Raw genomic sequence first — 12,080 nt, 5'->3', positions numbered from 1 at the left:
GTATGAGTTAAATCTGTTACACTGGTTGGTCTGACCCTAACTTAGTCTGGAAATAACATATAGAAGAATTATTTTTGAAAAATGTAAACTTGATTTTCGCTTGATAATCTTTGCACTTCCAAAACGTTTAAAATTTGTGTTTTGTAAAGTTTTATGAGGAATGCATCCAGATTGCGTAGGCCAAACGACATTTTGAAAACAAATGGATCAAATGTTTAGTCAATTTCACCATATGTTTGGCAATTTTTGATGTGTGCAATGTTGATCATCTGAATTGTTAACTACTAATTCAAGAGGTATGCTAAAACTTCATCCCAGTAACTTTTTTCCAAAATTGGTAAAACATTCAATTAAACCAGTATCGTTTATTCAGCTGCATATGTACATCCGGGTATACTGGAGACGGTTTTAAGACATGCTTAGATGTTGATGAGTGTATTGAGGAAAGCAATAATTGTGTTGTTGTTGCAAACTGCATCAACAACCCAGGATCATTTTCCTGTGAGTGTCCAAATGGCTTTGGAGGAGACGGTGTAAATGAATGCCAAGGTAGGGCATACCATTGTTTGGAAAGTTTCTGAGTAAATATTATTACATATCGTAGTGCTTCTGTAGACAGACAGTAAAGTGTCCCACACCCTTCCTCACAAAAAATACAGTTACTAATAAATTATCCATTTTGGAGAACATTTAATGAACTACAGTAGTCTAGGGTTTGTAAGAAGAAATAGAATTTACCACACCATCAAAATTCCCAAATAATTGCCAAAAGGAGAACACAACATCAAAATATCAAGTATTAAATCGCGCAATGTCGTCAAGTTTACAATAATAGAACCATCCACATGTATAGATTGGTCTAAGCCAAATATCGACATGTGTTTTGTGTAAGAAAGCCTGATATAAACACGTGGGCTAACGTTAAAAAAAAGACTCACGTTGCCAAGACGTTCACTTCTAAACGACATCATGCAAAGTATCTGTAATTAGAATTTGGCTTGCAAAACTAAACGAACATGGTATTGTCGGAGACAAAGTTAAACTAGAGTAAGGTACTTCATCACAAAATATTACAACTTCTTCTGCCTCAAACATGTGTGTCTCTTATAACGTTGTAAATTTCCAATTCTATCAAAACCGTCTTCATCTTCCCGAAGCTTTTAATTCTGAAAAGTAAAACTTACATCTAAAACCTTGCATATTTTTCCAGAACCTTTAAATTCAACTTGTGATCTGTCGACATTACCGGTTTCTTGCATATGCAAGACTGGCTTTGAAGGTGATGGTTTGACGTGCATTGATATTGATGAATGTCAAGACAACTCCACCTGTCCAAACGCTAACTGCACGAACACACAAGGCTCGTTTGTATGCCAGTGCATAGGAGGAACTACCAATGTTACTGGAGTTTGTATACGTAAGTTAAAAATCTGTAATTTTCAGAGCTAAAATGTTTAAACTTCTTTCATTTGCTAACTACTTCTCAATTGATTATCAGTTTCATTAACATTGTTGTTTAGTAATTATTTTTGCATCAATAACTTTCTAAACATTTTTGCAAGCATGTCCTATATTGCTGCAACTAATTCAAAACTTCCGTATATTGGAAACTATCGTGTATTAGACTTCATTTTCTAATTTCTAGACAATCGTTTTTCCTTTCTTGTTGTATCAAACAATACATACTGTATATTTATTTTGCAGCGCAATGTTTGACGGATTTTTGTAAAAATGGAGCTACCTGTCTAGAAACTGCGACGGTTGGAAAACCAGTATGCATGTAAGACGCGTAATGTAAAAGGCTTAATTGTTTGAAACTAAAAAATACAAAATATTATATTGTTAGTGGAAAAGTACCTTAAACTATAATTAAGGAAGATGAAACAATAAGCTTCTTCAGGCTCTTTTGGGCATACTTCAAGAAAGCGACTAGAAATTACACCTGACTATAAAAACATATGACACCGTACCGCATGAAAGTTTGTAGCAAAAGATCGTTTCAGTTGTTATTACAATTGTATCTTATAAAATATGTTTCGAACATAAGTATTGAAAAACGTTTAAAAAGGCTTAATGTGTTACTTGCCTTTTTAAAAGCGGTAGAAAAAACTGAAACGATGTATGTTTTTTTAGATGTCCTAATGGGTTTTCAGGAGCAAGATGTAGTGATTCAGGTCAATATTTTTTATTACATGTCATTGACATTGTTATAATATTTACAGAATTTTCGCATGCTTAACCGGTACTGTATAAGTGCGTAGAAAGAAGGTATTGAATTGATGTTTTGAATGACAATGATGTGTGTGTTCAAATTGCATCCGCTTATCAAGGCAGAGTATTTAACTTTTTCGTAACAAAATTCATCCCTATAATAAAACGAAACACATGTTATTATAAATATTATGGATATTATTGCGCTTTACAATAAATTAAATGATGAGAGCTGTAAAAATTTAATTATATCAAAAAAGGTAACAAGTTTTTGAAATACTTTATTGTTTACGTGGTTTAATTATGGTGAGCATAAGTTTAATATACCATAATCAGTGGCAATGTTGCTGATTAATAGTGTGAGATCCATATTTTGATTCCAACTTTGTTTTAGATTTTAAAAAGAGCACAGCCATTACAAATACGATTTTTACGGGTATGTTGTCAAATCCGGCATATAAATTTTAAACCCTAAAATTGATTTTTCAGCACCTGAAAGTCCTTCCAATTTGACTGTACAAAGCACCAACGCCACATCGGTGAAGATTGCTTGGATGGTTGGTGGCGAGGTCAATTCGAGTCTTGTTGGGCTGTTTCTGGTAAACGAAACTGTACTTGACAATCATGACGTTGGCAAAAAAACATCGCATCAATTCTTCGGATTACTTCCAGGAACTAAATATGTTTTTGCAGTGAGAACAAGAAATTCAAGCGGAGACAGCGGAGATCAACATTTGGAGTTTCAAACCGGTGGGCATGAAATGACGTTATTAACAAGTTAATTTTGGCTATAGGTTTATTTTGGCGAATGGCAAAATATCATGATGTGAATAGTTACGCCATTAGAGCTTTCAATAGTTTACTGTTCAAAGTGTTTCTTCACCACTTCAAAGGCACAATTCATTTCAGATTGTGATAACCTAATTTGTATTTTTCGGCAGCAAAATTTTCTATGTCACCGTTTTTTTTAGTTTTCCGCAACGCTGAGTTTAAAGTAGATACCACTACCAGAGATGTACAAATCCAAGATTTTTAGGATCCTGATCCGATCCTATTTTTACTTTTTGACATCAGGATCTGATCTGGATCCGGCTATTTCTAGATATCTCAGTTTCGGATTCGAAACAGATCCGAAGTAATTTTACGTCTGAAACTTTATAATACAACTATTTCACCACAAGAAAAATTCACCTTTTTGTAAAAGTCGTTTACGAAATGGATTTATCAAATTCAGTAGCTTATTAGGCCTACTCAGTAGGTGCATGATGCCCTGCTTAGCCTACTATGTACACCATGCATAATTGATCATAACTTATAGCACTTTTGGTCCCTACATAACAAGCATCCTGACTTGTAATATGTTATCTTTCTTCATTCAAATGCATATTAGCTTACCACATGACACAACCACTATGGTTGTTGAAATATCTATTCGGTGCATAGCAAACTAAAAAATGTAGGCTGTAGTAAGCTTAATAATGAAATAAAACTTATTGTAAGCCAAATAGCCTACCTTGTAACCCATGCATGTTTATCGCTCTAACATTAAACATTTTCAATGCATATTGGAATGAAAATGGAAAAAGCAAAACTAATGATTTGAATTTGGAAGAACTATGATCTTAACATCAACTTTGACCTGACCAAAATTTTAATGTTGCCACAAACGCAGTGGTTAAAAAGTTCTCCTGAGTTTGGAAATGTTGCCGGAAGCTCCTTAAAAACATTTTCTTTCTGCACAAAGTAAAAAAACATGAAAATTTAGGATTCGGATCCCGATTCGTTTAAAAAAGCAAGATTAAGATCCGGTCTGGACCAGGTGAAAAACAATAAGATTCCGGATCTTGTTCCTGTGCACCTCTGACCACTACGCCTTACCGATTTACATTTTTTCCAATCTTTTTTTAGAACAATTATAACTTTGAAAACGATGCTGTTTGTCTTAATCATAAGATTAATCAGCAGTTTTTCTGCTTGAGTGTGCTGTTTGATACGAGCAGACAATTTTCTTATAGGCCTACTAAAACTATCACAGGCAGAAGAAAAATAAATAAACTAGGATCAAACCAAGTAATTGATTAATTACTGAGCACCACATTAGAATTAGAATTCAAGGCTGGACATTAGAATTCAAGAGACAACATATTCAATCTCAAAATGCATAACCTGTTCAGTTCACCTTTCACGATTAACGACAAATTGATCCTCATGCATTTTGATTGAATTTGATTGCTATGTTTGTTAATAATAATTTCATCTACTGTATATCGGAATACGCAACAAGTAAACTAGCTTAAGTATGTTTAGTTGGTGTATTTACATATCAAACAAAACATTTCTTCAAAAGAGATAAAAAGTTTGGTTGTTTGCTAAATGTGTGTTTCCTACACACTCCAAATAAGATTGAAAAAACAGCAAAATAAACTTTGATATACTCTTAAGTGACAACATAGCCTATGAAGTACGTAGGCTATTGATGTAAAAAGACAGCTCTACATTCATCTGTAGGACTACCTTGAATTTAAAGGCAACAACAGTTTAGCAACAAGTGGAAGCTTCACTTTGTCAATCTTGGTAAATGCGTCTATAGTTCAAGGCCTGTATAAAAATGCGAGGGTTTTGCCTTCAAAGAAGTTTTCACTTCGAGAATAAAGATTCCTTCAGTCAATCCAGTTACCATGGTGACACTGTGTTTGGTGCAAACTATTCTATGGTACTGAAAAGCATTGCTCGGTCGGTACTTATTCTCTTTCAATATACCGCCTGTACCTTTTTTTGCCCATATTTTGTAGTATTTTGCAGTGATTCTATATTCTTTTCCTCAAACCTATTACAACCTAAAACCCAAAATCTAAACCCTAACCTCAACACAACCCTAGCGTTTGTCTCTCCGCTTTATGACATAATTCCCTTCATAATTTGAACCAAAATTGTTGATATTACTGCTCGTAAACTAAATTTATTTGTACCTCAGTAATTTTAACATTTTTCTAAGCTGAATTACTGCATTAACTGGAGTGCTGCAAATTTTACTACACTAAATATAAAGTTGAACTGAAGAGGATTGAATATTGTTATTTGACTTTGTCGTACATTTACCTTAAATATACGAAACATACATACCGTACGCATAAACATTGCAAAATACGTTTTATGAAGATGATAGGAACACTAAATCAGCGAAATGCATTCTAGCTATAAATAGTTAAAAAAACAGATTTTTAATCATGTTTGCCCTAGATTACAGGGGTTGAAACGATCGATATTTGAATTAATTTGTTATCTGAATTCGTTTGAATTAATCTACAATATTTGCGCCATGCAATGTCTCAGAAGTTGTCAACAAACTTCATAATTTTATCATTTTTTTCAGCTCCTGATGCTCCAACGGAATTAAACTTTACAGAAATTACACAAACATCTATCAACATCACCTTCCAACCATCCAACGGTGCAGATATGTACACTCTCACAATCAACCCTGATGGAAGATCTGTCAACGTGACTGATAACATGAACTATCAATTCGTTGGTCTCACTGCAGGAACTGAATATCGTATAACTGTTAAAGCTTTTTCACCGGAATCAGCAAATCCATTAGGAATACTCAAAAGCATTATTTCAGAATTACTAGTGGCTACAGGTAGTGAGATCTTTAATTATAGAAATACAAAAAACAGGTTTTTTTGGCAATATGCAACCAAAATTTTAATTGTTTTTTTTTATTGAAAAATAAAAAAAAGCTACTAGTTAATAGTTTACGATTACAACAAAGTGGAATTCAACAAAGTATCACCACAAGTCCATAGTAGCTCAAGTCAGATTTATGCCAAAGTTACAAACAAACTAAAACGGTTCCGCCAATCTGACTTTCAAACCAAATTATGTGTTTGCAAAGCATGCATTAGAGGATAAGATTTCTTCACTTTGTAGAAAGAAATCTCCTTTTTACCTCTTACCATTTGAATTGAGTTGTCTACCCCTGAGAGTAAGAACATTTTTCTACTTTTTACATACCATAAATAGATAGTTTCTGAGGCCTTAAAAAAACTATCAGCGATGTATTGCAAATTTATGAAGTTGTATCAGTCCAACCGTTTATTGCTTTGCTTATTGGCTTCTTTGCATTCAGGTTGGTTTACATTACATTCTTATCTACAATAGGTTTCATTTCTAAGCCGGAACTCCATTAACAAATATTTATCCAACATGTTCAAAACACGGTTTGCGGTCTTCGAAGCAGTTGTTCACTTGGAAAAATGTAACCTAAATCATTTTCAGCTCTTTTTAACAATTTTGCATTTCAAAGATTTGTACACATCAAATTATTTTCAAGAAATTTACAACCATATTGTTGTTTTAGCCAAGCCAGCACTCACCTCTCTGCCACAGGTGCTTGCTGTTTCAGACTCCTGCATCTCATTGCTGCTGGACAGCTCATTATCCTACTCTTTATATGAAGTAAGAAAAAAACAGAATTGAGTTTTGATATTTCATTATTAATGCAGTTATTGGAATATATTCTCGCATAGCCTTTTGGCATACTCAAAAGTAAAACAGGACATTTTCCCTAAGAAATCTCAGCAACGTGCACTTATTGGGCATATGTAGTGTTAGTGTCCAGCTGGAACTCTATGGTTTTAATCAGTTTCGAAACGACGCACTTAGAAGAATTTGCTGAACTCGCGACGTATTTATGACGAGTGATGATATTGACGAAGTTATGCTATGAGCCAAGCTATAAGTTGGCATATATGATCAAATGATCAACCGTTTGCATTTTGTAAGCATTGATCAATAATCCGTTGTCTTAAAAGAATTTAAGTTGAACATTGCCAACATAATCTTATTGAAAGATTTAACTCATTGATATGATTTTTTTTAGTTTGGAAACCAAATCTTTGTGTGATTTTTTTTTTTCAAATTTTAATCGACGCACCAGTGCTTTGCGACGTACAGTTTGAGAATTACTGTAATACACAAATAAAGCATAATCGATTTTTAAATTTCGTAAGTTATTTAAAAATCGATTTCGTAAGATTTTTAAATTTCGTAAGTTTTCGTAAGTTATCAATCATGCTGCAGACTCGGAAACTTTCACGGACTCTCTGAAATCGGTTCGCGGACCCCATGGGGTCTGCAGACTCAGGTTGAGCACCACTAATCTACATTAATGTTTGTTTATTGTTTCAGGTGTCCTTAGTCACACGCAACAAGTCTATACTACGATCAACGAATCTAGCGACTTTAACTGTTTGTGGTTTAAACCCAAATACGGAATACAATGTATCTGTTGGAGTTTCTCGAATAACAAATACCAGCAAAGCTATTGCAGATCCGTTTTTCACTCCTTCAGTTGCTGTTAAAACAGGTGGAAAACATTTTAGTTAAACGAATATACTTATTTACTTCAGATGATCTTTTGTAGCAACTTATCTGTGTTAGGCTACAAATTCAACGCTCAACACAAAAGCATTACAGTAAAGCAATTGCATGAAATGACGCTATAACAACAGATAAATTCACTCCACCAAAGTAAGTAGCCCACAAGTTCCCGCACATTTAATGAAGAACGTGTTTTCCTTTTGAAACGATAATCTAACCGTACAGTCGTTGCTCTGTGGCTCGATTATTTAACCCTATCTGTAGCGACACGGGGCTTTATGAGGACGCCCCACTCTAGTAGTAAAAAATCTCATAGAAGGAATTATGCTAGAAACGTGAAATTTTTTGAATTTTAGTTTATATTATTTGCAAATTTTCTAAACCTAAACTAGTCATTTTTCTACCTTCCTGCCCTTCATAATAAGCATTTCGTCTCTGGTGGTTAGACATTTTCGTGCAATACTAGTTATATATATTTGTTAGTGCAATTTAAATGTTAGTGCAATTACTTTGAAATGTAAAAATGCCTTATATTTATGAGAAAAAGTAATTTTTTGTTTACTTTAGCATTCTATGCTATAATTCAAAAAGGTCAATTTTGAAGGTATTTTCGGAAAATTAGAATAAAAAACGACTTTTCGACGTTTTTTTATTTCAAACAAGTTATTTCAAGAAATTTGTTGGGTAAAAATTTAATTTCTATATGCAGAAACACATGGCTATTATCTTGTGAAATAATTTGGCTCTCTGATTTTCATAGCGCCGGTTATTAGCGATTAATTAGCACGGGGCTAAGATAGCCAGTGACGTGCTTTCCGCGTACGAATTTTAATACGAATTTTAATTTTAATTATTTAGCTTACAGTAGTTTTTTATGTTTGTGGTAGTTGGAACTAGGTGCGCAGTGCTTTAAATTCTTGAATACTAAATTAAACAGAAATTGTTGTATTGCTCTATTATTGTGCACTCAATTCATCAGACTGTAAGGTGTACGCTGTACGGTCTTGCTTATGAAGTGCACAATATAGGGATGGTTAGGCTTACACTATATGGTAAAAATCTTCGGTCCTCTTCCTAACTTTATAATTATTCAGCATCATTAAATGATAGCCTATGCTTCCAACTGTACATAGCGACTTTGTAACCAGACAGTTTTTTAGATAATATTTTGTTGGAAGGAAGGCTTAGTATTTTGTTGCTTTAGATTTTGTGAAACTTCTTTTTGCTGCTACGCTTTTGGCGGAACAATTTCTTGAAGACTACAAAGACATCAATTCACAAGCGTCAATTGAACTGAAAGCTCGTTACAAAAATTCCCTTTTGGGAGAATTCAATAATGAAAGTTTCCCCTTTTCTCTGATTGATGCAGAATTCATTGCTTTTAGGTACGTATTATTGTGGACCATAAACACAGTTAAGCTACAGTATCTTTTCAACAGAAGACATGTGTCTTGCTAATTTTGTAGATTAGCGTTTATGTAAGGGATTCATAGTTTGTGTAGTTATTCAAGGAAACATGCAAGCAAGTAAATTGACAAATAGATTTAAAAGCAATAGTTTTGTTGAATTTACTTGCAATGTCTAAACTAAGTATAAAAAGCAAAATAAAAATGATTTTTTAACTTCAGGGTGTTTTATTCCAAAAAAAAATAATGCAATACTGTTAGAATGGCGCCAGAATAAAACTCCGAAATGTTTCAATAGTTGTTATTGCTGTTCTTGTTGTAGGCAAGGAAGTACTGTTGGAAGTATAGAAGGAATCACGGACAGCATCGACGCAACAGTTGGAGAAACTGACGTATCAAGTGCATTTTCAGAATCAGCAAGCTTCTCAAATCCTGTCACAAGTTTGTAGATTTATCAACATAAATTATTTGTGTGACCGTATAGGCTTGCACTTTGCAAATTAACCACCATTAGTTGTTAACTATAATTATAAAAATTAACTCTAGTTTGGTTTCTTCCTTCACTTCTGCGTAACTGGAAGAACCGTTCTGCTACTCTACATTTTTTACGTTGGCTTTTAATATAATTTGATTGTATATTTACTCAAACATCAAATTTTTTCTCTCTAAAGGCATTTTTCCTTTAAACATATAGCCTCTTAAAATACTGCCTTGCCAAAAACCTAAATTACATTTTCAACTCGCAATTTAGTAGAAATGAAAGTAAAAATCTCACTTTTTTGTTTGAAGAATTGTAATTAAGGAACATTTCATATAAAAATAAACCTTTCTTGTTTTTGCAAATTTTTAAATATTTTTCAAACAGTGCTGTCAGAAATTATAGGACCACTTCACTTTTTTATCCATACATTTTATGTTCACAAATATTTTTTTGCGCTTTATGTTTTAATTGTTTTACAAAACAAACAACAAAACTGCAAAACATAGCATTAATTATCCCAAACATAAAAGAATGTTGGTGCTGAAAGAAAGTTCCAGCGGTCTCATAATTCCTAATAGCGTTGCATCTTGTGTGATGTGTATCTTATTTATACTTTGTAACATTCCCGTATTGTATTATTGTTGTTGATAATAGCCTGTTATTTTTTATGCAACGTTATTATAACTTTATTGTTACTGCTTTTCATTCATTTGTAGACATTCTGTTTAAAAGACAGTGATTTGCCAGTTTGGCAAAAATTTGCATAAAAGGAATCTGTTTATTAAATGAATTAATTGTGAATTTGTTTATTAAATAAATTAATAACATAACACAGTGTTTAAAAATTAAAACAAAAACGTGTTTAAGTGTTTGTAGTCATACCAAGCTATGGAAATTCAAAGATAAAATACACAGCAAAGGGAATAGAGTTTGAAGCCAAGTATGCTATTTTACTGCAACTACAAAAGCACTGTTACAGAACTGCATTGTTTGAAAAAAGGTTCTAGAAATGGTTTACTTTTCTGAAAAGACTTACTATAACCTTACACATTAAATTCACTCCAATTTTGTCTGACCATACATACATTTTAATGTAGTACGATTATAATCAAACTAGTTGTTTTATTAACTGCACATGCGTGTGTTTACTAGATCTTATTGTTTTTGTGTCTTCCTGTTGCTGTTTTCGATTTCTTTTGTTTTTCCGTACAGTTATACCACCAAGCACACCCGAAAATGTTAAAGCCTCTGGTGTCAGCAAAACATCTGCTTTCATTACCTACAATTTCAGCGACACTCGACCATTTATTCAAGCAGTTTTTCACGGTTTGTTTGTATGGTATTTTGTCTTAAAATAACAACAATATATAATTATTGTGTAGCAAAAGTACAGTACAATGTTGTTTCAAGCTTTCATAAACAATGGATGCCAGAATTAATTCCAGTGATTTTTTTTTTCTTTATTTAACTTTAAGCATTATCAACTTTTTGTTTTAGGCTAATGTAATCTAGACATCGGTTACTATATTCATAAGTCATATAATCGTTTTACGTGACTTTTTTTTCTCTGCACCCTCAATCAACAGTTAGCCTATTTTGGAAAGTGTGTAATTGATATAGCATACACTTGACAATATTTTTCTTAAAGCACTTTATCAAAATATAAACTTATTTTTTGCAGTGACATGTGAAAATCGATTTCGCACATCCGTCAGTGTTGACACAATGGAGTCGGCCTTGATCAAAGATCTTCCACAAAACACGATTTGCAACACTCAGGTTCGAATCCAAGTGAAAGCATCCAATACTTCAATAGCATTTTCTTCTTTTTCAAATCCATCGACTTTCACAACAAGTAAGGACTATGCTTGCTGTGGGTAAAACAATTCTAGATACTTTGTTTGTTGTCTTTTTTCAATGCGCATTAAGTAGCAACTATTAATAGTTACTGAAGATCTAATAATCACTGCAATTATGTACATTGTTTTCTCTTGGCATACGCCAGTTTTAACTGTAAACAGCTTCATCACTGTGTTGGAACGGTTGGAAACATTCTCGTAATTTAATTTTGTCTCGAATACTTTGTTTGGCCTATACTCAATTTTCGAAAGTTTTATGTATCCACCGCATAACGCAACTACTTTCGCAACTCTTGCTCATTACTTGAAATAATATGTTTTTCACATTTTTCTCTTGCTTTCAAACGCACTACAGTATAAAATTCTGAAAGGGTTCCTTCTAAATTAATTTCCTTTCTATTTACGTCTTGTAGTGTCTGTGTTACATGATGACGTTTAAACTAAAAAAAAAATACATTTTAAAATACAGCAGTCCCCGCTAATTAAGCCCATGAATATTATGCCTACCCGCTGATCAAGCCTAATTTGGTCCGGTCCGGAATTACTGAATATATTGGCGTGACAGAGAATTGTTTCCCTCTTAAAAGCAGAATTGTTCCGTCCCGAGGTGTGCTTGATAAGCGGGGACTATCGTATTAGAAATGGTTGACATTTGTATTTACATGCGGTAAAGTCTCTCTTCCACTAACAATACTGTGTGCTTCTATCTACCCATGTGTTCTTTTGTTGAATTTTTTC

At 33.2% G+C, this 12,080-nt stretch overlaps 1 protein-coding gene and 1 long non-coding RNA gene across 2 annotated transcripts in view; both read left to right on the top strand.

Moving 5' to 3' along the window:
- The window catches only part of LOC145788512 (uncharacterized), a 42,123-nt gene extending 40,407 nt beyond the window's left edge, over positions 1–1,716 (top strand). The window contains exons 51-53 of the mRNA XM_082600275.1: positions 424–549; positions 1,211–1,407; positions 1,705–1,716. Of these exons, the coding sequence (XP_082456401.1) occupies positions 424–549; positions 1,211–1,407; positions 1,705–1,716 (335 nt within the window). The remainder of the gene's footprint in view (positions 1–423; positions 550–1,210; positions 1,408–1,704) is intronic.
- A 24-nt stretch (positions 1,717–1,740) lies between these two features.
- Positions 1,741–2,794, top strand: LOC145787461 (uncharacterized). Its single transcript, XR_014291402.1, has 3 exons — positions 1,741–1,780; positions 2,134–2,174; positions 2,701–2,794. It is a non-coding gene; the product is annotated as an uncharacterized LOC145787461 (long non-coding RNA).
- The last annotated feature ends 9,286 nt before the right edge of the window (positions 2,795–12,080 follow it).

The sequence above is a fragment of the Aplidium turbinatum genome, chromosome 2 (assembly GCF_918807975.1).
Source record: "Aplidium turbinatum chromosome 2, kaAplTurb1.1, whole genome shotgun sequence".
Taxonomy (NCBI): Eukaryota; Metazoa; Chordata; class Ascidiacea; order Aplousobranchia; family Polyclinidae; genus Aplidium; species Aplidium turbinatum.
This window is presented reverse-complemented; position numbering and strand designations above follow the sequence as displayed.